General features: G+C 36.3%; 1 protein-coding gene across 1 annotated transcript in view; it reads left to right on the top strand.

The window, feature by feature from the left end:
- The window catches only part of LOC308060261 (lipoxygenase homology domain-containing protein 1-like), a gene marked incomplete at its 5' end in the record, with an annotated part of 211124 nt that overhangs the window by 161135 nt on the left and 22753 nt on the right, over positions 1-27236 (top strand). The window contains 12 exons of the mRNA XM_080378728.1: positions 1696-1903; positions 3538-3597; positions 3912-4090; positions 4620-4842; positions 6258-6506; positions 9311-9489; positions 9668-9743; positions 11937-12015; positions 12233-12515; positions 14059-14137; positions 17022-17097; positions 19544-27236. The exon at positions 19544-27236 is cut by the window's right edge and continues 22753 nt beyond it. Of these exons, the coding sequence (XP_080234854.1) occupies positions 1696-1903; positions 3538-3597; positions 3912-4090; positions 4620-4842; positions 6258-6506; positions 9311-9489; positions 9668-9743; positions 11937-12015; positions 12233-12515; positions 14059-14137; positions 17022-17097; positions 19544-19598 (1746 nt within the window). The 3' untranslated portion in view covers positions 19599-27236. The remainder of the gene's footprint in view (positions 1-1695; positions 1904-3537; positions 3598-3911; positions 4091-4619; positions 4843-6257; positions 6507-9310; positions 9490-9667; positions 9744-11936; positions 12016-12232; positions 12516-14058; positions 14138-17021; positions 17098-19543) is intronic.

The following is a 27236-nucleotide window of genomic DNA, read 5'->3' as shown; positions in this document are numbered from 1 at the left end:
TGGTGTTGACACTAAACATTACTTTTTTGATGTAACTATGGAAAATGTAAGAGGACACTCTTCCCCTGCAGTCCTGCAGCCTATCTAGAATTTCAGCCCTTCCAATGTATTTGCTTTGCTGCCATAGGACATTACCCTAAGAACCCCCACTTTCATCTCACACTTTTGCCAGTTTAAAAGTAGCTGATAACCTTGACTCATTGTAAGTAAGTATAGCTATTCAAGAGCCTCTTGAAACACTTTTCCCTTAAAATCATTCTATTGTTCTCATTTTCACATTTCCCATAATAACTCAGGGGTGGCAGTGCAGATGTGATGGTTAGATGATGCACTATAGCAATTTTTGAATAACAGTACCTTTCAGTCTAGAAGAAGTCACAGAGTAATTCTATGACAAATTTATTTTAAACAACTGTTAAAGGTGGTGAAGGTTCACAAACACACATTCAAGTGTATGTATATTGATCAAAAATGAGAAAAAAGTTAAAGAAGAAAAAATTTGAAATTTGTTTCTGAGGATTCTTTTTCTAAATAGGTTGTCATAGATTATCTGCAATTTTGAGCCCAATATTTTAACTTATAATGGGTCTTATTAAGTTGCAACTTGGTAAGGCTCTTCTTATTGACACAAATCTTTCATCAGGTTTTCACTTGGAAAAGGTATCCATGGAAGACACATAACTGACTGGTGGAGCAAGAGAACTACTTTTCTCTGTTTCATCTCTGTGTAATCCCTTGAATAAGGATTGCTGCCCTTTTGGTCTGGCTGAGCAACTGCAGTGTGAATTAGGCTGAAAAGATACTCAGGACACAAATGTTTTTCATTATTGCAATCTAGTCCCCTCAAAAACATCTTTATATCTTTAATTCATGCTGGAAAGTCTATCACAAGTAACAGTAGATTTTACCCATTATCAACACTAATAGAAATGAGGCGATAATTCATAAATCTATAAAGCATAACAGTTGGAAGGTCTCTATGCCAAGAAATTAAACTCTCTTTTCCAGCTGAGGAAGTAGGTGTAAGACCCACAAAAAGCCAAAATCACATATTGTGAAAATGTTTGTTGTCTGGCATCTCACCATCTTCTTTAGGGATCCTCAGTGTTCTAAACATTTTAAAAATATTGTGGACTTTTAAACTGATAGAGAATAGTAGAACTTATTTAAATGTAACTTTATCTAATATTTTTCCTTCAGTGACTTTTATTAAAACTAATCCTACAAGTTAATTCAAATCTGGGACCAAGTTTGTCATTCTTTCCTAAGAAAATAAAATACCATTCTGTGATATTCACTTCTGCCCTTCTCATTCCCTGCATTTCATTCTCAAATGGAAGCCCTGGGAGACTATTTTGTTGAGAGTATAAGATGTTTTAAATGGTATCCCAATAAATCATTAAATGTGAAATTTGGGAAGGAAAATCTCAAATCTCTCAGGAAGTGAGCATAAGCAGCTGATCGATCTGTGTGGGGAAATGGGTGGTTTAGCAGTATATTGCAGAACCACAAAGGGAATAGTGCTTAATGTAGGAATTATAGCATCTTTAAACTCTTCATCTCTGGTTCTGTCGGTATTAAATTAATGAAAAAAGAAAATCCTCATTTTCCTCTCACTTTCATGTTTCAAAAGACACTGTTAATTTAGCTCGATGGTTCTATTTCTGTATGTCTTTTTGATTCTGAACTTTTCAGGTGGATGTTTTTCAAGTGGAAGCAGTAGATGTTGGGACTCTGCAAGTGATGGTGGTTGAAAAAGGCAGAGGCTCTGACTGGCTTCTTGAGAAGATTATTGTGAAGGAGTCAGCAACTTCAGGGTCAGAAACATTGTTTATGGCTCAAACATGGCTAAAAGACAGACACGATGGAAAAAGATCTGCCTCAGTAACTTTGAATGCCACAGGTCAATATTATGCTTAAACTATTATTTGCTAAGAAATTAGTTCCAAACTGAAGAATGCAGCTATGTGATTTGCTTCTATAAACAAGTTATGGTTTAAAATATTCCAGTAGAACATTGCCATTATATAGTGAGTTAGTGTGTCTGAACACTGTTGTATTTTAGTACCATTTAATAACCACTATTTGCCAGAGGATAATTTCTGCGTTGTTACTTCAGATTTACAGTGGCATAAATGGCAACAAATTTGCCCTAATCTCTTTACAAATTGCTGTTTTTCCAAGTCTTCTACGCTGCCACTTGCAAACAATTTTTTAAGCTTCGAATATCGCTGCCAGCTGCTTGCTAGACATAGTGAAAATGAGGTAAATAGTGGGGCAAACTATGTTTAAGCAGTATAGAAAATGCCTCCATTGTATTCAAGAAGACTGTTTTGCATTATTTATGCCACACTGTTTGGATAGCTTTTGCCAGAAACTGGACTTACTATTGACTGACACCACACAGGTAATCAGTCCACAGAAGATCAGTTTTGACCCCACTGACTGTGACTGCATGCCTTGTCAGGGCAAGAAGGGAATGTGCACCTTCCTTCCCTGTGCCATCGTTTCAATACAAGCACAATCTGATGTGGGAGGGAACCATGGCACTCCCCAATCAAATCAGCAGGCAACAAAAGCCCAGTATGTACCTTTAAGACTGATGTATTTCTTATCATCTTGCCCCTAAAGAGAATAGACAAGTAGAAGTAAATAGATGAGTCCTTAGATTACAGAAAATATTCTAGTTCTTTTCCTCTGAACTCCCAGGGCATCTCTGCTCGCTGTAGTGGCATTGGCATGATGGTGCTTGTCCAGCAACAGCCTAATGAGACTGAGTAGAATTCCAGTGCAATCCATTTCCTCTGCTTTATCATCTAAAGTTTTGTCATTTGAAACCTGGAAAGAGGAGGAAGCTGTTATTGTGCAAAAGCAAATAATTTCAAAAGTTTTTTAGATTGTATGTTGGGACTTTTCTGAATTAAATATAGGAATATTTAGTGTATTTAAAGTTATATAATTTGGCTTTATTCAAATAATAATAAAAAAGTTTCTGTTTCTACCAGAATACATTGATTTGGTAGAAGAAGAAAATATTCCTTTGAGTTTTTTACACAATAATTGGCAAATCCAAACTTGGTTGTGATCTCAAAAGAAGGCTTTCCATCTTTGGTTCAGACCTCTATCTAATGTTTACAAGTAGTTTTGATCTATACCAAATGCCACTGAAACCAATGGGAGCTGATATCAGTTGCAGGAATATCAGCCCCCCAAATGGGCATTAAAACCATCCAATTAGTTCTGATTCATCCAGAGCATGAATTGTATAAATGAACAGAAATACTTTAAAATGAAAAATACTTGAATCTTCATGTTACAATCATTTCACAGTAAAGAGCTAACTCTAGAGTCAGTTCATTAAACAGAATGATATGTAGGAGATGACGTTTAAGTAGAAAATCACATTGTACATTTCCTAGTTAAATTTTTAATCTAAATGATATAATAGTCAGTTGCCTCACTAGATTTGAATACAGGCATTTATTATAATTTGCTCTACAGAAGTATTAATTTGGTCTTCTATCTTCTTTTAACTAGAAATTCAGGAGAGGAGGAGCTCTTCTGCCTGGCATTTAGGAAAAGAGCAAATGAATTCAGGTATAGCTTCTACCATTACATTCACTGTTTTATTCATCAGTTCTGAAATAATAATGTGAGAATATCTTCATCACAATACGTCATTATGCTTACTAGTACTGACAATATTTTCCCCTTTGTAATAGTAAGAAATGGTAATATATTTAGGGAGCTGATCAGCACCCAGATGAAGTACTTCTATATTAATGTTTCCCATGTAAACTAGAACATGTCTCAGGAATTTTATCTCAGGTATCTTGGTTAACATATGAAAACAGAAAAATCTTTAATAATTTTCTTTTTACCTTTTTATTTTCCTTATTTTATTTCTTCAGAAGGCAGATGGAGGATTTATTTCACAAAGCATCAAGAAGAAACAAAAGCAGACTTTGAAAAGTTGTCACAAAATATATCCAACTTGGTTATGGTTTTTTATGGAAGCAATGGCAAGTCAAATCTGGTTTCCATGGAAAACAAAGTGGAACATCAGCCTAAGAACCAAATAACATATGATGTAAAATAATATATAGATTTGTCTATATTTAAATTCTCTTTCAGTTTCCTTTTAATGAGAAATAAACATGTAGTGCTGTAAGTATTGCAGATATTATTGTTTAAATATTCAAGAAAAGCAGAACTGAAATTTTCATTTTCACTATTTTTGGCTTTCTAAATTTCATGATGAATAGGCATTTTTTTTTTGTCAACAAATAGTCATAGTTAATAATGCATATCAATTTAAATGGCATTAACATTAAGTAGCCACATTTAGAAATCAGTGCAGTATGTAATTTGAATTTGATAGAATAATTACAATGAATGCCCCTAGAGTATAAAACTAATATTTCTGTAAGTGCTTACTCAACCTGATTCAGCTGCCTTTGAACTCAATGGGACTTTTAGCACCAAGACTGATGCAAATGGGTCTAGGTTCATGCTTTTAGAGAATTTTAGAGAAAATTTCCTCTCTTCCTGTCAATTAGCTAAGCATATATCTATTTATCTCTCTTTGGATGCTAACTCATTGTTTTGTTGCTTTCTAGATATATTTACCATCTGATCTGGGAATGCTTTATAAAGTGAGACTTGGTCTCCAGAGTTTGGAAAACAGCACATCCCCGTTGTCTTTTTGTCACTTAAAAATGCAGAACACATCAACCCTGGATACCTTTAGTCTCACCATAAATAAAACACTTCCTCTTTCTCTTAATGGAGACAGATGGATTGAATTCCCTGTAGAGTGGCCATTAAAAGAAGCACTTTCTGGTAGGTATAAATATACCTTAAAGCAGTAGAGTGGTCCAGGAGTTTAACATGTCCTAATATTACAACTGAAACCTTTATCAAAACAGAAAAAATTATTGTCTTTATTTAATGATTCATAAAGTCTAGACAAGAATTTAAAATGAATGAAGGAAAACACTATCCACTCTGCTTACTTTCTGTACCATAAAGTGGGACATGCAATATTCATTTGATTGCACAGAACCATTATTATGTGCTACAAAGGACAGTTTATAAAAAATATCTCTTTCTTGCAATATTGTAATATTTCTACTCTCTGTTTAGTTCTCACCTGCTCATGTTACTGACATTAACATTATTTTTTATAGCTCATTTACTATTAAGCAATTTTTTTTGTTTGCATATTCCAAAGATTCTCCGTAAATCAGAGCTCAAAAGTACATGTGTCCAGTTTATTACCTTTAGACATTGCAAATATTTATGCTTGTCAAAATTAGCTCAACAATTGTCTTACATGTTATCTTTGTTAAGCAAAATAAAATAAACCCTTTCCCTCAAATCCACCATATCTTCCATATTCTTCTAATGCAATGCTTACTGAATGCCACCATATGACAGAACAATTCTCAATTTAATAAACAGACCAAATAACGATACTTAATACTTAAATAATTTGTGCCTGAGTTTTATGCAGAAAATAAATTACTTACCTGGGTAAAGAATAAATCAGTTCATCCAAAGTGAGATGAAGCAGGTGTTAAATGAACTACCCCAATACACTTTGGATTGGAATTTATGGCCCAGTTTCAGTGAGGTGTTTGCATATGTCTAGATGTAAGCATGCAAGTAATCTCAGCAGAATTAACAGGGGTTGAGGGTTTTTTCAGGTGCAGTTCAGGTGCAACTGAAAATTTAGATTTGTATTTAGGCTTTAGATTTTATATTGCTTAAAGCTGTTATTTTCATTTGAAGACTTGCACAGTATGGGTACATAGCAAGGCTTAATGGCTTTCATCTCTTATACACAAGATTGAAACAAAGTGGACCTCCAGATTAACATAAAGCACATGAACATGCCTCTTGCAAAAGACTGATTGCTGTCACATGCAGACATATTTAGGGTACATGTACAAGCACATAGAAATAGTGAGAGAAAGATGCAACATGGGTGATAAATGGGCAGTGAGACTGGAACACTTGTGACCTTGGTTCCAACTCTGGCTCTTCACTGACCTCTTGGTTGAAAAAGTAATTTTTACATTATTTGCCCAATTTTTTATTCCTGTAATATTTTCCTTCTTTGAAAAATGTTTTGAGATCAAGAGACAAAATATCACCAAAAAGAATAGGTATTATATTGCCTATGTGTTTAGGTAAAAGAACAAACACACAAATAGCTCATCTGTTACATTTATTTCTTTCCACACATGCTTTAGAAGTCTTCAAGGAGGGATTTGTAAGCACAGTGAAGAAAAAAAAAGGGACAATGAAAAAACGTATTCCCCCAAATCTCTGCCGTTTTATGTCCAAGAGGGCTTTAAGTAGCTCCACAGCAGGTGGCACATGTAGAATTCAAAGCGATCCTTTACATATGAACTTACTTACAATTTATTGTGCAAAACAGGTCGGCTTTTCTGTCATCTTTCTAAATCTAATTTATTTTCTCCTTGCTTTTCTTTTTCTCAGCTAAACGCAAAACCAGTATTGTGTTAATTAGCATGGAAACCAGCTGATCATAATCACCTTAACCAAAAGCTGTGTGCTGTTAAATTTCAGATATAGCTCTGTCATTCATAGAGTGCTTTAGTATTTAATCTCTTAGTTATCTTTTCCTTTTTTAATTTTGTACTTGGGATTGTGATAAAGCATATGCTAATGGCTAATTGAAACTACCAAAAACCACTTGATAAAATACAGTGCAAACCCTCGAGATCTGGCTGTGCTCACACGTGCCTTTGGGTGTACCAATGGGGAGAGGTCTCCAGCTGAGTGGATACATAGTTTCTCGTCACTTCCTTTGAGATGCTGACCCCTCAGGAATCCCCAAGGATGAAACGGTGCTCTCTCTCTCACATACAGGGCTGTACAGAAGGTGAATTTTGCACTACCGTAGCTTTTAAGGCAAAACAATTAAACAGTGAAAAGGTGAAACAAAAATATATTATGCTACTTTCAAACAGCTGATTATTTCCACAAAGTTAACACACAGCCAAAATTCACAATAGGATTATGAAATCATTAGAATTTTATGAAATTAATGGAGTTGTAACATTCATATATGTTATCCTTAAAGTATGTAACTTCTTTTCAGAGATTTATTTTGTGTCTCCCCTCTCCAATCTATTCAGTACACTACAGAGGTAAATATTTGCCCACATTTGCCCTATGATGGTCTTATCCCACTACCTGAACAAAGACCATCATTTAAGCATTTTAGCCCTCTTCCCTTGCCTGCATTAATCTCCTTCTTCATACAATGTACTTGCTAGTTCTATCCACTGTATAATCCAATCCAAAATTCCTGCAGGTCAATCTCTAGTTGACTACAGTGTGTCAGGGCCATGATAAGACAATGGATCTTCTTGCCTTGGCCCCAGCCATGATGGGCATAGGGTATCCATTTAAGATCATGCCTGAGCTATGTCAAATGTGTCTCTGTCTCTAATCTTTTCTCTGACCCTGTCTTCTGGATGGACCTTGGACCTCTGTTGCAGCCTTATTTTCTAGTCCTGTCTCTGGCCCTTTCTCCTGCTGCTCCCATCTTGACCACCGGGATAGACCCAGATCTTTTTCATTGTTTGCTGCATCTGTGATGTTGACCCCTTTGCCTGCCACATGTAGATGCTGCAGGACTGTTAACTGGTCAGTGAGGGCACTGCCTGTACTGGCAGTCATGCTTAGCTCCTATCTTGTCCACCCTTGTGGAACAGGCCCACTCTTGCTGCTCTCTGAGACAGTGATCCAAGAAACAAGCCTTCGAAATGCAATCCTTTCACTCTTGCTTTGGGCTGGTCCAGCCTAACTTGTCAAGTTGCAGGTCTGGGAGACTGTGGCAAAACAGAGGTCAAGTAAGAGAAAAAGAGAACACTTAGAAAGTCAAGGTTATCGTCAAAAATAGCACTGCACAAGTTTCATTGTTCTGGGTAGTGACCCACTCACTGCATTGCATCCCTAACCAAATTTGTTTCTTCTCCTGATTCTTCACTTTGGTTGTAACACCACCCACCATATTCCATACAGTCCTTGTATTTAATTTTTTCTTTTATATCCTACCATGCCATGATTTGTTGTTTCTTAGGTATCATCATTTTTTAGTTTCCATTTTAAACTTAGCTGTATCCTCTACCATTTAGGCTTTTACTAAGTTTAACCTTTATAGGTAAAACTAAATACCTTTTTGGCACTATGTATTTCTTTCCATGCAGCTGGTCAGCTGCAGTCAGCGTGCAACAAGGGTCTGGTCTCTTTCTGTCATGTAAGTGTTGCTGGGGAGACAGGCAAGCCCCATAAACCAGAGCTGGTTCTTGTACTGAACTCAGTATTTTAGATGATCATTAGATCTGAAAGCTGGTATCAGCTTGTTATCTGCTTTACCTGGACTTTGTCTTCTTGACTTCCAAAGGACGCAGGTAATCTGTTTATACACACAGTCCTGTGTGGGATAGGTGTCTCACTGATCTACATTGAGCCACATTCTACAGAAGCCTTCTGCAAAGTCAAAGGATTTATCCCCTTCTACCACAGCATCTACAAGAATAAAAAGAAGATGCTAGATAGACGATTAGAAGAGGCAAATATTCAGGGCTGTCACATCATTTGGTTCTATGAGTAAATTGTAAATGAATATAAACAGGTACTCTGAGTATGTGCTTACTTTTAAAGGTGTTCAGATGTTGTCATCTTGTCTTCAATTAAATAACTATAACAATTGCATAAATCACAAACAGCACAAATTAATAGGTGACAACTTCAGCTGAGATAGAATTGTCTTCCTGAGCTCCCTCTGTAGTCAGTGGATGTGCTCCATCATAGCGAAGTTCAAAGCAGCAACTTAGGTGCTCTGAATCACATACGAGGAGCTTCTCTTTCCATCTCTTAGATGATGAAGTCTGAAGGACTTGTCTCCCCAGCTAAAGTTAGTCTTTGTAAAGATCCCAAAAGTGATTGATGAGTTGGAGGTTTATTAGGATTTATTTATTAGGATTCTATTAGGCATTCACCATTAAAAAGAAAAAGGCAACTGACTGCAGTAATTTTTCTATAATGTGCTACTGTTACGAACCATAAAGCATAGGTATGCTTCTCTCTGATTTAATGTAAAGTTGTCAGCATCACTGTGTTTATACTTACAGGACAATATTAAAGGGGAAAACTGAAAAAAAACCTTGAATTTTTCTGTCATTTTCAAGTGTTTGAATTTTTAATTACAGCTGACTGCACACGGCTGTTTTCAAATAGCCATGCAAGGTTGTGGCACAGTCTTAACAAGATCTCTTTCTGCTTCCTGTTGCAGTGGTTACATATCATCTAACAGTGTTCTCTAGAAATATTTTGAGTGAGAGAAATTTATTGCATATGACTGCGTGTATATATGGTACTTACGGTGACACAGGAGACAGATCCCTTCTCTGGTCATTGCAGAATGTGCAACAGGGAGAGGACAACGAGGTACTCTGACTTAAAGTACTTTAAAATTTATCCTTTGATTCATTCTTGCACTTCCTATAGATTATTTTCAAATTTATCCTTTGATTCATTCCTGTACTTCCTATAGATTATTTTCAAATCTTCCTATATACTTAAGTGATATAGTTTAAGATTGTAATACTGAATAATTTTATTTTAGTCATTTTTAGTTATTGTGGATGGTGTTGAATTGGGAGAACTGGACAAAGTTGTTCTTTTGATCAGCAGTAAAACAGGTAAAGTACTTTCTCTGCTTTCTAAAGCCAGTGATGTGAATCACACAGCTAGCTTCCCGTTAAAGGCAATGAAATAATTGCCAGGGTTAAATCCTGTTTAATTTCCTTTGGCTATTTTTGCTAAAATGTAATAGTTTATAAAGCAAAATCCTACATTTTGACACATTTAAATCCTTGGATCTAAAAGCTATATCATCATTACATCAATAAAATAAAGTATTCCTTTCTATACAAGAAAGAAAATCAGAAAATTAAGATGAATAATTATATTCTGCAATTAATGCGTGATTATTAGTAAGTGATCTACGAGAATAATTATAACTCATGAAAGAAACTGGTATTGTTTCATTTTCCTTCTGTGATTCAGTTATTTTCACTGTTTTCCCTACCTGTTATGTTTTATCCCTGTGACATTTGGAAGGGGATTTTACATCTTTTAGGCAATCAGCAGTTTTGTCATTGAATTTCATCAAAATAGTCATAACTTCAACATCCCTTTGCCTCATCTATAGGATGGCTATCATTCTACTAATGGATATTCAAAGAATTAATTGTAAAGTTTTTTAAAGTCCTTTAATGAAATTTGCAAATCATTACTTACTATGTATTACAGGTCACCATTTTCAGAAAGTTTTCTAGGAAAACAAAGGTTCTGTGTTGGACATTATCTGTCTTTTTTGTTTGCCCATCTGTTGGCTGCTCATAATAACCTTTTGGGCTCACCACACGATTTCAACCAAATCTGTAAAATGTGTATAGACATCAAAGACATTTGGGCAGTAAGCGTGTACATACTGGTTGGCTGGTCAACTCATCCCACACCACAGCATGGTCTGCCTCAGCTGCTGGGGGCTTCAGAGGGGGCACAGTGTGGAGCTGCAGTTACTACAGAGGGGGAGGGAAGGAAAGGGACAGCCCTGCCATGCTGCTGTTGGGGAGCAAGGCAGTTAGGTCACTACTTTTGTTTCCCACATATTCAGTTGTGAAAGTTAACTATGGCCATCTGTCTGTCTGACAGTCATTGAATATAGCAATTACCTGCTGCCAAAGGGCACCGCAGAGAGCATGACAAGCAAGATTTTTCTGGTCAGGTTCAAAAACATGATTCACAAAGGAAGGACTTGGGGGCTCACTGGCTCTGTATGTGTTATGAAGACAGGATTGGGCAGAATTATAATACATTTCTTCCAAAGGAGTTAGATAATAAAGCACTTTAGATGAGTAAGGGTGTCTGTAATGTAGCTAGGCTTGTTTGGACCAAGACTGAACCAAAAATCCTCAGACACAAAAGCTCTTTAGCATATGAAGTCAGATGTACCCTACAGGATTGGTCAGCCCAGGCAGACTGGTGCTGTAATGCATTTATGTGTCTTCTAATATCTGAACAAGTTTTAAAGATCATATGGTTTGAGATTGCTTCCTGAAGCTTCTGACTCTCTCCATGCACTGTCAGGGCAGGTCATGAGTGCAACACAATATCCTGGATTCCCCCCCAAGAGCCTGTAGACTCCTATTGATAAAATTAAAGGGACTTGAACAGTAGTAGAAGACAACAGGATGCAGTTTGATGAACAGGGCTGAAGGGACAAATAACGGAAGAGAAGGGAAAATGAACAGTCTTCATGACTAATTAGTGGCAAGAGATTCAGGTCAGTGTTATAGACAGCATATAGCTGAACCCCCAGCAGAAAATTCAAAAAGAAATCTAAGTCAGAGAGCAATCTTTCTCAAACAGCAGAGATATACAGTAAGTTGCTGAACTTCCTTCATACCTGCCATCTAATGAGACCCTCTTTGCGCTGCATGTGGAATGGAGCTCCAACCCTCTTGTCAACCAGTCACTGAGGAGGAAGCACCAGATAGGTATTTATGCTCTTTCTTCAGATACGCCCACCTGAGTCATGCTGCATATTTTCTGCATGCCTGTCCAAGGATGGTGAGGACAACACTGCTTCACTAGGACAATGAAAATGCTTGCTCCTACATTTCTAAGTTGAGGTTTAAAATAGGAACAAAATAAGGGATGTTATGATGATTCCAGGATTTTAAAGTCAATTGTTGGTATCTAAAAATAAATTAATAAGTGATGTTTTAATATAGTAGGAATGGCACCATTATATCAACAACAGACTCTACCTAATTCCTTGACATGCAGCACAACATTTTCACTATGCTTTATTTTCTTCTTTGTAGACTGCAAACTGGACATTAAAAAATTACACTTGAAAGAAGCTTTAAAGGAGCATCCTATCTATGTATTTGAAGTGAATGAGTAAGTATATTATGTAAAGCTAGTAATTTTTTAGTCTTTTTGTGGTATAACAGTTGAAAACATTGAGTAGGCATTGAATTAAAATAACTGTCAGTGTGGTTCAGTCAATGCATACTTTTAAACTAAGTCCATTTCTAACTGTACCCCATTCATAGAGTTTTTTGATTTAACGTATGATTATTTACTTACTACAAAAACATGCGGTTTTGTTTTTTAGAACATTTTCTGTGGATGCAAATAAGCCAGAAATACAGAGAGAAATCCCGGTATCTTTTGTTATTAGAGGAGACAAACAAAAGAATTACATAGATAACTTACATAAAGAAGGAAGTCAAGCAAGAAATCTGACAGAGTATACTATCAAAGTATACACAGGTGACAAAAGGGGAGCAGGGACTGATGCCAATGTTCATATTATATTATTTGGAAATGAAGACAAATCTGAGGTATTTCAACTCTCTCAGTCACTGGAGCATCAAGACCCCTTTGAAAGAGGAAAAGTGAGTACATAGATTTCATAGGATGTGTCCATTTCTGAACTGGGAAAGTAAACTTTAAATCTATGCAAGATCTTTGTGGAACTTAAGGCATTTATTCTGTTTTCCACATCACTAGATAAGATACAGTCTCAGCTATCTCTATGTTTCACCTTTTCACCAGAGTAACCAAGGGACATTTTACTTCTATCGTATCTAGCTTACTCTGTTGCTCTTCTGTTAGTCCCAAATACATCATATTGCATCTACTCACCTGCCCAGTTATGCTTTTCCTTGATCTGAAATGCACAAAATACATTGACTGTGCATGTGCATATGTGTGCAATATCCCTTGCTGTTGCACAAACTTTTAATATTGTGCTTGAGAATACAGCGGTTTCTTACATCCCATCATTTTACTTTGCCATGGAAACTGATGCTGTGGCCTCACTGAATGTATAAGGCTATAACCAGATAAAATGGAACCATGCACATCAACCTGATTCTGATATCCATCATGCTTTAGGGTGTTCAGAGACCCCTAGATACTGGTATTTATATAAGAATGCTCATTCTCTGCGTGATGTCCTAGTACTGTAGGAGAATGTTCTATTTTAATAAACATATTACTCTGGCAAAGGAATTGCTCCATTTGCTCACCACCTGTGCAGTGGAGTATAATGATGGTTACCCTTATGTATCAAGAAATAAGTATATTTTCCACATCTTTCTCCTGTGGATTTCTTGAAAGGTAATGACTGAATAATTAAAACTCCAGTTAAAATATCTTCCTTATGAGACCTACCTCATTACCTCCAGTTGTACTAAACATCATTTTACTTGCAGTTGGTCCAGGTTTCTTCAGCCAGGATGTCTGTGACTATATTCTAAAGGTTCTTTAACTATGTATAGTCTCCCATACTGAGGAGGTTAATAATTGTTACCTATGGGCACAAGGAGCAAGTAAGAAAGTGTCTTGAGCAGTACTTCCTTTTACCTAGTACTACACAGGAGGTACCACTGCCCTTTGAAAAAGAAGAGTAGATATGCAGAAATCCTGTTAGCAATCCAGCTGTCAATGGGTAGCCAGTGATGTCAAATGCCTTATGAAAAAAGGATCTCATTTTAAAAAAATCCATAATAGGAAATAAAGTAATATTTTAAATTAGAATATATAATATTTGAGACAGATAATAGTACATGTAGTAAAAGCCTTTACCTTTTATGTTCTTTAAGGTATATTTCTGTATCTTATACAGAAAACATTTTATAAGTGTATCAGTTGAGAATTCATAAGAGAGCAAAAATGTTTTTCTAGTAGACGCAAGTCAGGAAAGAGGTAGGGATTGTCTTACTATAAGTCGAAAAGTGATTTTTTCATGTTTAAACAGACCTAGTAGGAGAGGATCTATACCACAGATTTTCAGTAAGGAAAATAAACCACATCAGGTGTCAGCTACCTATTTTGAATTGGTATTACTACACTTAGTCTCAGAACTGACCTAAACAAATGTATGTTTCCAGACATCAGTGTATTATTTTTAATAATTTTATTTTAATATTGAAGGTTGATACATTCAAGATTAAGACAAAAAATTTAGGCAGCCTACAGTCAATTGAAATTGGTCATGATGGGAAAGGATTTGGTGAGTATACTGTATGCGTTCAATAGTCTTGTAAAAATCTTCTGCTTAAATATCTGCCTGACATTTGGAAAGGTTTTTTAAGTCATGCAGCTGCTACAGCCTGCTAATACAAATTTGTATACAAATGAGGTCAGTTTGACTGCTTTTGCTTACACCCCTTCTGTCACTATCACATTTTCATTGACTTTAGCTCAATTTTTTTTTTTCTAACAAAGAAGAGATCTAATTAGCACAAACCTCAGAAGGTTTTATCCTTCAAACATTGCTCAGCCAAAACTCCTATTAGATGTCTTGAAAAACAGGATTGAATTTTCAAACTGAAGGCTAAACTTTCCATGCTTTGAACAGTATCTAAGAAATGTTTGGGTAAGCTCAGGGCTCTGGTCAAAGCATGCTGTAGCTCCCTCTGACACACATATGGCTTTTCTTCTTGTGAATGCTAAACTATGAGAACACTAGTGTGCACCAGATCTTGCCCTGATGTCAAGTTAGGATGTGGCTACAGTACATACCCACACATGACAATGGAAACTACTTCTACGTACATTGTATAAAACATAACTTCTAAAACCTGAATTAAAAAAAAAAAAAAAAAAAAGGAAGGAAAAAAAAGATAGGAGACTAGGACATATAAGATTTTGAGCTTACATTTAGTGGTGCTAAACCCCCCCAGAAATATACAAATATATATTTATAAACAGAATTGGCAAGCAATGTGCAGTTTGAGTCAAAAAGGTGTGCTAGTATTGAGATATTCTAGTTGGGTCAATGTTGCTTAACCTGTCAGAAAGAAATAGGTTTAGGCTTAATAAAACCTGATTTATCTATAAATATGGCTATAAGATGGCAAGGGTTTATCCTATCTAGGATGAACCAAGCAAAATTCTGCAAATAGCAGTTCCTGTTTAGGCAAAAGTTGAACAGGTTTTTATTCTAACTACCCACTAATATTGTATGTGTTATGGTATCAAAAACTCAAAAAGAAAAAGCAAAACCTATAGAAATACCTATAATAAATAAAATCCTTCTGTTGACATTCATCTTATTCATGTTAGGTGCTGTACATGCACACAATTCAACTTAGAACTGATCTGGGAAAGGTACTCCACACCAGCAGACTTTTACCACTCTGAGAGTTGCACAGAAGTCTGCAGGGGTAATAGAGGTTGAACTTTTATTTCCTGGGTCCCAAACTATCAACAACATGATTATCTTTCCTCTCTATGTCTTGATCAACATCACACAGCTGCTAATACAGCCTTCCTAGCACAGCTGGTATGTGTTGATTCATCTTACATCCATGAATACCTTCCTTCCTCTAAATTTTTCTATGAAATTATCTCCAAGTGTCTTTTGTCACATCAGCTGTTATCCCCACAAGCATCCTCAGAAGTAAAACCTCTTTGATATGTTTCATGTGTTTGCTAATCTTCCAGCTGCCTCTAGATTTCGCCATACCTGGAGATTTCAGTGAGGTCTGTTGGAGTTCTGTCAATAAAGGACGAAACATTAAATGTTAAACTTTTCAGGAAAGCAAACATGCCTTTATATTAGTTTGTAAAGTGCCGTGTAAATTTGAGAGACTGTAAACTTTTATTGCTGATAATCTTGACTCCGAATTACAGAGATTTCATGAAAGGTCATATATTCCAAGTAGAGTCTATGATATATTAAACCATTCACAAGATTTCATTAAAGAAGTTCCAAAAGTACTTCACAATATCAATAAATGACACTTGCGAATTGAAGATGAAAAATGTAGACACCTTTATGGCCTAGTTATACTTGCTAATTGTTTGAAAATGTCCATGAAAAGTGAGAAACATCATTCTGCCTTCATGTTTTATCTAAATTGGTACAATTTGCAAATATTTTTATATCACATTTTTAGCCTACTTAGAAATATTTTTATTGATTTTAGCCTACTTAGTACTTTGTCTAAATATTTGAAAACCAAAATAATTTCTTAGAATATAGTATTTTATCTCTAGGCCATGCAAAGAATACCAAAAGGTTTTCAGTTACTAGTAGTATGATCCTAATTAGTTTTTAAATGTTGTCATTAAGTATTTGCATTAGCAAACATGACTAAAGATGCCAGCACAAATATTGCGTATCTATAATAAAGTTTTATTCTTAAAATCTTTATGTTTTAATATTCTATGATATAAAATTCTATGGCACAAGAATGAAGGTATTTTTCACACAGCAAAATAGGAGATTATAGCAGAATACTAAATACATTCTTAAAGCTAAAACAGATATGAGTGTTGGCCTAAATGGAGATGCTATTCTGAATCTATTCATGAGCTATTCATGAGTGCTGGAGAAATATGGATATGAAAAGCATTTGGATTCACCACTTGGTTTATATAAGTATAGATACATTAATTAGAAAGGAGGAATAGAATTCTGGTTTCTTATTGTTTAAGGGCTTGGGTTATCATTACAGAAATTACATCTACTGATAAAGTCTATCTGTTTTTACTGCTTTGGTGGACACTGAAGATCAAAACCCACCAGGAGTGTACATTGAATGCGTTTCAGAATACCAGAAAGGGCAAGATGAGATTTCAAGAATGCATTCAACATTACCATGCATTCTGTTTCATTTGTCTTACTGCCTGTTCGGTTCAATATGGAAAAATGAGTTGTAATAAAAAACTTCCTTTATATTTTCTGTCAAAAACATCAAAGACCTTCTCTGTAAAGCTGAGAGAAGTTGATAGTAATTTGCATAATCTACATTCCAGTTTTATTATCGATTTTGAATACAATTGGAAGTACTGAACCACACAGTGTTTGGGAATGAAATCAGAAACCTTTCTTATGCTTTATTTGTGTTTTGGTTATGTAATATTGGCTCTTTTTTTTCCTTCTGTAGCAAGTGGCTGGTTTCTGGAAAAAGTAGAAATCATAGATACGTCTAGGAATTCAGCGTATTGCTTCAACTGTAACAGGTCAGTAGATCGCTCTGTGGTGCTGTTTTCTTTTTAACAAGGATTAGTAGTAGTCTCTTGGTTGTTTCTTTTCTGGTTTCCTAAAACAGTAAGCATTTTTTAACCATGCTGTGTTCCTGTCAGTCCATCCCCAGTAACTTTTGAACCCTTTGGCCAATTTCAAAGTAATTTGACAGAATATTTGGAGGAAGACACTATATTTTCCCAAGTTATTAAGACTGGATGACTATGTCATTTTCAAGAGGTATTGGTATACTAATATCTTCTCTTGGCAAAGGCACTAAATTGCGTCTCTCCCTCCTACAGACTCTAATGTTGACTGGTGAACCATTACACAAGTATTGGTGCATATATAGCTCTGACAAGCATGTCAGGGGTATGCAAAGAGTCATGGGAGGGAATCAGAAATACAGAATGGTGGGAGGGTTGTAGAATATGGCAGTATAGATAAAGCACTGGAGAAAAAGCAGTGTATTTTATTGAGTAAAAGCAGCATTACAATTGTTCTGTTTCAGTGTCTGCTTAGTATGGATCTAAGATTGTGCTGGTTTCATCTGGGATAGAGTTAATTTCAGCAATATTCAACAAATAGGGTCAAGATAAAAGAAACCTTTTTTCACTATGCAAGAGGATAATGATCTAAATTTAGACATTTATTTGGATAAAGGGGTGCTGGAGTAAAGGGCTTCTAATGCAGAAAAAGAAAATCCAGTCTGTGTCAGACTGAAACAATACCTTTCAGAAGCCGGAAACTAAATAGAAAGGTGTATTTGGAGTGACTGTTCACTACAGTATACCATTTATAGTATATAAATATATATATATAAATATAGTCTTAAAAAATTTCAGAATAAACAGCAGAAGCAAACACATTCATGCCTTCCTAAGTGTAAAATAGATTTTTAATACATCTGGAGAACAGACAAGTGTGAAAACTTACAAGTTCCCTATATCTAGGAAAAGGGATGTTGCCTGGTGGTCTAAAAACATAAATGGTAGCCAAAAATATTTTTTTTTCTTTCCCCTAAATGTTTCTGTAAACTTGACAATTCATGGAAGCCAAATCCCAGCCAAATAAAGCAACATTTTTTGTTCTTTGATAGTTGGACTCTAAGTCATGAGAATCTGTGGCTGTTACCAACCTCAACGTTAAACTTCTTCCAACAACACTTAAATTCCCTTCATTAAATTTCTTCCAAACATATGCTCAGGTACTATTTATTCTTCTAGATACCTAATTTTAGGTTAGTAGGCATGAGCAGAAGTCCTTAGACCACAATATCACCCAGGTATGCAACACAGTCAATGATGGAATTTTCAGTTTGTGTCAGTCTGCCTCTTTTGTTTGTAAAAGTTCTCAGACCACACCAGTCAGAGGAAAATTCTTGAAAAAGATAGCTTGCAGCAAACATTTTTTTCTGGAGGTTGTTCATTCCGCACCACTCCCCCGCCCCTCCACCCTCAGCCCCCCACCCCCCACCCCCAGATTTATTGAAAGTCTTATGGTAAAAATATAAAGGTATGTAAGAGACATTTTGAGCAATAACTTGAATCACATCGTTGATGTGGGGGAGTGACTGACATTATTTCACTGAGAAACCTGAAAGGAGGTCAGCATCTTTTACTAGCTCATTTAAATGTCTGTTGTCTAGCTTTCATGTCACACCTTTCCTTGGCTCTGGGACTTCCATGAGCAATTTTATCTGCCAAGATTAGCTATGTTTCAGCCTGGAACTGTTTAGCTTCAGCCATATCTCCCAGCTGTTCAACGGTGCAACTTCAGATGTGAGCTACATTAACACTATACTGGGATTCCCTCCCATACTAGCTCCTTAACAGACATCACATCAACCAGTCTGTCACAAGCTTTGCAAAAGTGTTAGAAGCTTTCTGACTTTCTTTGGAAATTAATATTTCCTCTGTGGTTCCACTTAGCATCAATCTACCTCAGCTTTGGAGCCAGGCCTATTTCCCATATAGTCAATGGTAAAAGTTCCATAGTCTCTTACAGCGCAGGGATTGGGCCCACCATGCAACTCACTGCTTTGTGAACTAACAAGGAGCTAGGAGAAATAAACTGTCCCTGGAATGGAACACATGGACAATCACCTGCTATCTCAGAACACGTTTCCTTTCTCTAAATTATCCTGGTTTTACGCCACTGGGTGAAACAATCTACTTGTTACCTTATGACCAAGAAATAAAATTAATGTATATTTCATAAATATATTTATAAAGTTAATTACACTTAAAAATTACACATATATGGACACTTAAAAAAAAAAAAGGCCACTATTTTCATCAGGTTGGTTACTGCTTCTGTATAAAGCAATGAGAGACCTCTCCTAGAAATCCAAAGGTGCAGAAGCAGGCTTTCACAATTTGTCTGTTTGTTACGCTTTATGTGTGCCGTGTCTATGACAGCTTTTTATGTTTTTCCCTTAAGGTGGCTTGCTGAGGATGAAAGTGATGGCTGCACCACAGTGCAACTTTATCCATAGCTGCTTGATTTCTGATTCTTTCTGCGTGTGTTGCTTCCCCAAATTCATGCTGATTTGATTTACTTGTGTTTTACAATTCTGGAGGTATTGTAATTACTGCGAAGGAATGTCAAAACAATGCATTAAAAGCATCACAGTAAATTAAACATATCTAATGTGAATAATGCCTTCCGATCCTATTAGAGATGGTCAAAAACTTTGCATGACTGAAATTTAGAAAACAGAAATTTAAAGCTGCAACATGGCTTTGTGGACTTGATCTGAGCATTTATAATGGTAGACATATGTAGTAACGTAAACATTTTCGTTTCAGTAATAACTTGTGGCTAAGTTAAATTTAGCTCTTGTGTCAAATCTGTCAATATTTATTAATTTGATAAATCTGTTTCAATTTCAAAGTTTATTAAAATTTAGATTTTTTCAAAAATCATTTTCCAAACAAACTGCACAACTCTTCAGCCTTACCATGTATTGCTTCCTTTTTCTGTAAGAACATAACAGAAAGTAATAAAGAACTTCTTATTCAGGAGTTCACCCTCTGTCGGTAAGCCTCCCACTGACATTTGATTGTAAAATCTTGTAGCTGAGCCAGAACCTCAGCTGAGAACCTTTAGATCCAAAGGGTCTCTTAAGAGAGGCTGTTATCAGTAACATCGCAATAGCTTACTGGCAGGCTTAGGCAGCTCCCTGCTCAGCTTGATGACTTCTGCAGTGCACATTCTTAGCCATCTAACTGGCTTTCCAGTGCTCTATGTGTGAATGCCTTTACTACTAAAAAAAGCCCAATTCCTTTTGAAAATGCACAATAAATCGAAACATTTTTAGCTCTAAATACACAAATTAATGTTTGGTTTGGTAGGCTTTGACATTGCCAGAATTGACTCAGGAAGGGTTTAGGATACAGATGAGTCTGAAATGAAGTCATGACTTGCACATCACCTGAAGTTTCATGTGTGTGATCAGAATACAAATATTGTATATAAGCTACATAGGGCATCCCTCTGTTTAAACAAAAGCTTCACTTTCAGTACCTCCAAATTTAAAATCTGTATGAAGATCTGAATTTTAGACTTGTTTTACCCTCAAGGTACTACCATGTTCTGTGGCAGTAATGTGCTTTCTATAATTAGAAGAATTAAATGAGTTTCTAATCTGTGCTGGTGAAACGTTGTTTGGCTGTCTTTTTAATATGTTTAATGCTTTTTACTCACATTATTCTGTGAAATAAGGAATGTTGGCTGATATCTGCATGGCTGATGAGATTTCAGTTGTTACTTTGACAAAAGAAACCCCAAACACATATAATGAGTCTTGGCAGGTCATTTATATCTACCTTATACGTCATAAAAGGAGAGCTAATGTAAGGTGTGGATGTGATCAGAGTAAGCAATGGAATAGAGTCAGTTTCTTCTAAAAGTGCTCTTTTTGCTGACACTGCTACCACATGCACTGGAATGGATTTGAAATTGTATCCCCAGAGCACACAGTTCACTCACTTAGTATCAGTATTCATTACACTGAATCACTTTGTTGTGATTTATTATGTGATTTGTTTCATTATTATGTCTTTCATTAATAGTTTGTAATAGTAGCTTTCTTTGATGCCGTTTCTGATTTATCAAGTGTAAATAATGTCTTCCTAATCTGTTTCTCATTACTAAGAGTGAATACCCTCCTTCTGCAGCTGCCTTCCATATTTGAAAATCATGTTCTCTACCTATAGAGTGTAGAAATCACGTTTTGGATCCACTTCCCTGGATCCAGAGCCATGTAAACACCTTGACACTTTCACTAACAGGACCACTATAGCAGAAGGCTTCATTTCAAGAGTGTCATGGGTGCTTGCAGCACGTATTACCAGGGGATTATACTTTGATAAGAAAATTTGAAATACCATTAGAAACTTCTCAGGTCTTACACGGAAGACATGCCAGTTGTTAGAATATTTAGCTTCTGACTAGTGCCAAACCCAAACTTGCCTCTTCCACATGGCATACAGTGATGTCTGCTGTGTTTGGCACAGAAGTCACTTAATCTCTGTCCCTAGCAAGTGGGACAATTTTTGGAAAAAATTAATGGTCAAAGACAGAGACTTTACAGAGATGCCACCTCATGTGCACTCTGCTGTTGCTGCACAGCAAGGGTGCTGCCTTGCTTTTTTCCTCCCAGCACCCTGCCCTGCATATGGAGAGCCTGGGATGATATTGACACCACTGGTGCCTCTGCAGGGTACAGAGTTGTAGTGTGGAAAAGAGAATGCCCAGGTCAACAAGAAACCCAGGCGTCTGGCACCCATTGGAGCCTTGCAAGGAGCAGTGAGGTAACTCAAATCAGCTGGAAGATTCAAGGCTGTACTGGAGAGAAGAGTTTGCCTTCCACTGCCTCTCCCTGCTACAGCCTGTCCTTGAAGATCTGTATGAGAAGACAATGGCTAGAGGATTTTGCCACTGCTGCTGTGTTGTTGTTATTATTACTCATTATTCATATTATTCACATTACTCATATAATAATAATAAATAATGATATAAGAATAATGCTATAATAATGACATAATATTAACAACAACAATAATAATAATGATAATAATCTCGAGGCAAGAACATTTAGTTTTGCATTGCAGAGAAAGCTTGGAGCTGGGTGCTAAAATATAGACCCTGAAGACCATAACACAGACTCCTAGGCATAACAGAGTCTGAAAGTGTCCATTAAGGGTCCAGCATTAGTTAACTCTGTCTTTTTTTCCTTATCCACTTTTCCTGGTGTGCTTTTATATATATTATTATGTTGATCTAGGTGACATATTTCTGCCCATCTAAGCTTGTAAGTGTCTCAGTTTCTTTTGCTGATGATGTTAAGGATTTGAAAAAAAACAACCCATGTTCTGAATGGCTCATTGGACCATTTAATATTCTCCCAGCAGCTCCAAGTACTGCCTTGCTGAAAGTCATCATACAAAAGAAAGGATTCCCTCCTCTGAAGTACGTATGAGCAGTTATATTGCATTTATCCATCCTGTAGTTTGTCAGTTGTGGAAACAAAATAAGAAAAAAGAAAGTACCAAGTGCTCCTTTGAGTTCCTTTAGAAGTCTTGGATGAATATCATCTAGTCCTGGTGGGTTAGTATTTATAAAGGTGTTTGTAAATATAAACATCCTCTGCTCACACAGTAATTTAAAATGGTTCTTGGACTTCTTCTCCATGAAGAAAAGCAGCAGTCCGGAAAAGCCCATAAACTCCTCTGTACTAAGCAGTGCAATGCAGTGTAACTTTCTGTGCTGTGGCTGAATCTTTGCTTTACAATTATTTTGCTTGGCTTGAATTCATTTAAAACAGGTGAATCAAAAAGGGGAAAGAAAATGGGACTCTTCTTCAAACTTTTGAAAATTATTAATTACATCTTAAATACAGTGTCATAGGGCATGTTAATATCCCCTTTCCACTTAGGCATTCCATAAATGCTTTTCCCATTTATCATAAAAGGTGATGCGCTTCATTGTTGGTTGGTTTCTGCATGCACAAGGGCAGTGAAAAGGTTGTCAGCATTGTACAAAGCCTGGTTGCAAGCTCGCTTCCCGTGATGTCTTCCCACATGTCCACGCCTCCTGCTATCATTTGTTCTATGTTCAGCCCTATCCTTGATTATATTTTAAAATACATACTATGAAACAACATGAAAGGTAACTGACATCTGTTTCTAAATAATAAATGTAATTTTAAGAAATCCAGAATTAAATCTTTCAAAAATTCTAAGAAATCATTTCTTCTTTCATACATAATACTAAAATCCATATGCTGTCATCAAAGCAGGGCTGTTCTCAGTCATTCTGTTTGCTTAAACTTGGAATTTATTCATTTATTTATTTTTCTGCTCTACACTCTATCTAGAGTGTACAGTTGAATGGATTTATATTTTTCTAATGTTTAGACATTAAAAGAAATTACAGCCCCAATTCACCATGAAATTTAAGTATGTGCCTAAAATGCAAGTATATGCCTAAACCATGAGTATATAAACAGCCCTACTAAGTTCAGTTTATGATATACTTAAAGTTAGGTGTACATCCAAGAATCCTGTTACAATGCATCTCTTTCTTTCTAGAGCTTGTGTGTGTGTGTGGGGTGTATGCGTAGGCATTTTCGCATGAACCTTCCCATGCTACAAAAAGAGATCTAGGTGTACAAAATATAATGTTATAAAGCAAAGTAATTTCTGAAACCAGGGAACATTCCAGAGTATTCTTTGTAATTGTTAAAGTGGGCTAATATATGGAGATACTTGATTCATGCTTCTTTTCTCAATTTAAAGGCAAGTTTATAGTTTGGAAAATGTTTCTGTGTGAACCTACACGTAGGCCTATAAATAAAATATTCTCAAGCTAAAGTAAGCAAGAATAGCTGTTTACACTTGATATGTTTTAAAAATATGTAGTATTTTAAACTAATTTTCTACACAGTGTACCAATTTACCAATGTATTTCTGGGTTTTGCTTATGTTAATTTACTGAAATGTTGGCTTAATTGAAAGGAATTGCATTCTGCTTTTGCAATTAAGTAACTCAGTTACCAGACATACAGTGACGTGTGACTGTTACGAATGAACCTATTTGGGCAAAAAGGCAATTAATTACTTTAGTGTGTAAATATTAAACATACTGCCTATATTACAACTTCCACTGACACCTGTGTGTATAGTTTAAGCATGATTCTATTGAAAACATCTAAAACTTGTGAATATTTTGTAGAATAATTCTCACTTGCTGCTTCTAAAGAAATTGATTGCATGTGCATGTGTGCCTGAGGGCACTCTTTTAACATGGAAAACTAGCTGAAGTCAGATGTATGGAAGACACGGTAGTGAGACTATGTCAGAGTGAATGAGAAAACAGATATTCATCAGATTCTTCATCAGGTCACCCCAGCTTTACACCATACACATCAAGGCAGAGAGAAGCACAGTGCAGGAAAAGGCACTGGGTACGTTTTGAAGAGAAATAAAATGCATATCAGAAGGTAGTAAGAAAGGGAAGGAAGGAAGGAAGGAAGGAAGGGAGGGAGGAAGGGAGGAAGCTAGCAGATTCACCAGATCTTTTGGAAGAAGTCACCAGAGAACTTGCAGCTTAGGACTTCATTTATTTCTAAGGGGCGGCTGCTCAGGAGCTTTGCTCAGCAGGAGAGACTGGTCTGTGGCAAGCCCTGCCAGGACAGCAGAGTTCTGCACAGCTCCTTTATGATGCCAAACTGGTCTCCAGAAGACTGACTATGGTAAGGAAGGCAGGCTTTTGTGCCAAAATACTGTCATAGGGTGTCAAATCCAGGTACAATAAACTCATTCTAATGCTTCAGTTACTCTGAGCTAGAAGAAAATGCAGAAACATCAAGCACCAATCTACAATTGTCAAAAGTATTGCCAAACAAAAAAAAAATAGATTTGGAATGAATGTATGCAAACATCGATTAGACCTGTAGAGTGTAATGATATTCTAATGGCAAAAGGAGAGAACTACAACCAAGAGCTTGAGTGTGTTTTGATAGGGCAGTCTATGCAATATAGCTAAAGAAGACTGGGAAAAACATCATTGTTAAGGACCTGAAGAAATAAAAATACTTTAAAGATAAAAGCATTGGAACACAGAAGTGTATTTCCTGGACATTTAGGTTTGAGTTGATAACAGTTTACAATGAAAAAAAAAAAAAAACAGAAAGCAAAAATAAAAGTATTCCTAAAGTAGACAAAGAAGCTATGATATTGTAAGGCGGGGGGTGGAGTGGCGGGTGGGGGAGTGGGGAGAGAAACAGGAGCTGTAATTCAGAACAAAGCAAAACCAGTACTTGTGATAACCATAAAAATGTTTTCTTTACAGAAAGATGGAGAAAAAGGAAATAAAGAATAAAATCTCCTTCAAAGAAAAATTAGCTTTTCATGAGAAATGAATGTGTCTGTATTTGGTTTATGAAAAATGTATTGATGTCCGTGATTGCATTTTTGCTCTTCAATTGTATTTTGTAATTAATTTCTGAGGTTTAGTAACAATATTGGCTTGCTGAATGCATGCTGGTTTGTACACAGTGTGTACAACCTCTTCTGGCCCCACAGCTCCACAGAAGGTATGCCAGCCTAACAGAGAGAAAATTTGGTTCTGTTTCTTGGAAGCCATTTCTTCATCACTTAAATATTATTTGGGATCCTTTCCATTCGTTATCTTGTAAGTCAGAAAACAAAACAGAAGACATTCCTCTGGAAGTATCCAACAGCCTTCAATTTAAGTTCAAATGTTCATCTTTTGCACTGCCTTCATTTAACAGACAGATATTGTTAATACAAAAATCAGTGGGAATGAATATTCTTCCCCTCACGAATGCAACAGTAGTTGAATGCTAGAACAGCAAACCACGCCAACCAACCAAAAGAGACAAAACGGAGGAAAGGACAGAAACGAGACAAAACAGAAAAATATAGGAAAGAAAGTGTAAAACGCCTCATCACAACAAAACATCTGACAAACTGAACACCTTTCAGATTTACAGGTCTGATCTAAAGCCTGCTGTCGTGAACTGGAGTCTTCCAGGGTGATGGCTCAATACCTTTGGTCCAACTCTGCCCCTGAGTGAAGTGGCTAAGGGTAAATATACCAGAAAATTTGTCCCATATCTGGGGCAGGGAGGGGAGGATGTAGGGACACTTGGCCCCAGCAGTTATCTCCTCCAAGCTGACTAATGCGGTACCCTCAAGCAGGCTACCATGACCTCTGAGGATGATGTACAGCTAGACCGACACCATTTATGTTCTTAACTATCTACTGCATAGCTCAGAGGTACCTTCTGCCCTTTTAGTATGTCGGACCTTGATCTCTCCATTTTATTCCCTCCATCTTCAACCTGACATTTTAGAGTCACCCTCCTACACCAGCCCCAGCATCTTAGGTTGGGATTTTGGCTCTAGGAGCATGGTTGTTCCCCACCATCACTTGTGTATCACACTATAACCTCCACTACAAATTTGTAGCATCTTTTAGACCTGCGTATGCCAAACAGATTCAATTGAAGTAACTTAAAGTGCACACTAAAGATGTAACTATAAATAGAATAATATGGGAAAATTGTTGGTATATATAAACCACCAACTTGCAGATAAGTTAGCTTCATTATTAAAGCACCTTCTCTGCTGACAAGGTAATCTTAAGTGAATCTATTGTGTTATATATAGGTGCTGACTGAATTATTAAAAGATACTTTAAAGAAAGAAGTAATTTGCATTAAAAGTCTAAGGCAATAAAGATCATATGGATAGTAATGAGAATGAAATTAATATGGGGTTACAAAAGGATTAGAAATAAAAGTACAACTATACCACTGTAGCCAAGATTGCAGAGCAAATGTGTATTATTTAAGAACCATTATGTGATGATGTAATTAAAGACTCTTGTAAGTGTGGTAACATGCAAAATAACAAGCTAAATTAGTTTACGTGTGCTCTCCACCTTTCAAAGTTTGATTTTTTTGTGCTAGGTACTCTTTGAATAATACAGCATTCATGCTATAGTGTTTTCTTGACATTTGGGGCATGATACAGCAACAGCTAATTTCCAAAAGGCAACTTCATACTTACCATGTACATTTAACAGTTAGACGGCAGATTTT

Source organism: Falco punctatus (genome assembly GCF_963210335.1).
Source record: "Falco punctatus genome assembly, chromosome: 3".
Taxonomy (NCBI): Eukaryota; Metazoa; Chordata; class Aves; order Falconiformes; family Falconidae; genus Falco; species Falco punctatus.
The sequence above is the reverse complement of the archived record's forward strand: the minus strand, read 5'-3'. Positions and strand labels throughout refer to the sequence as shown.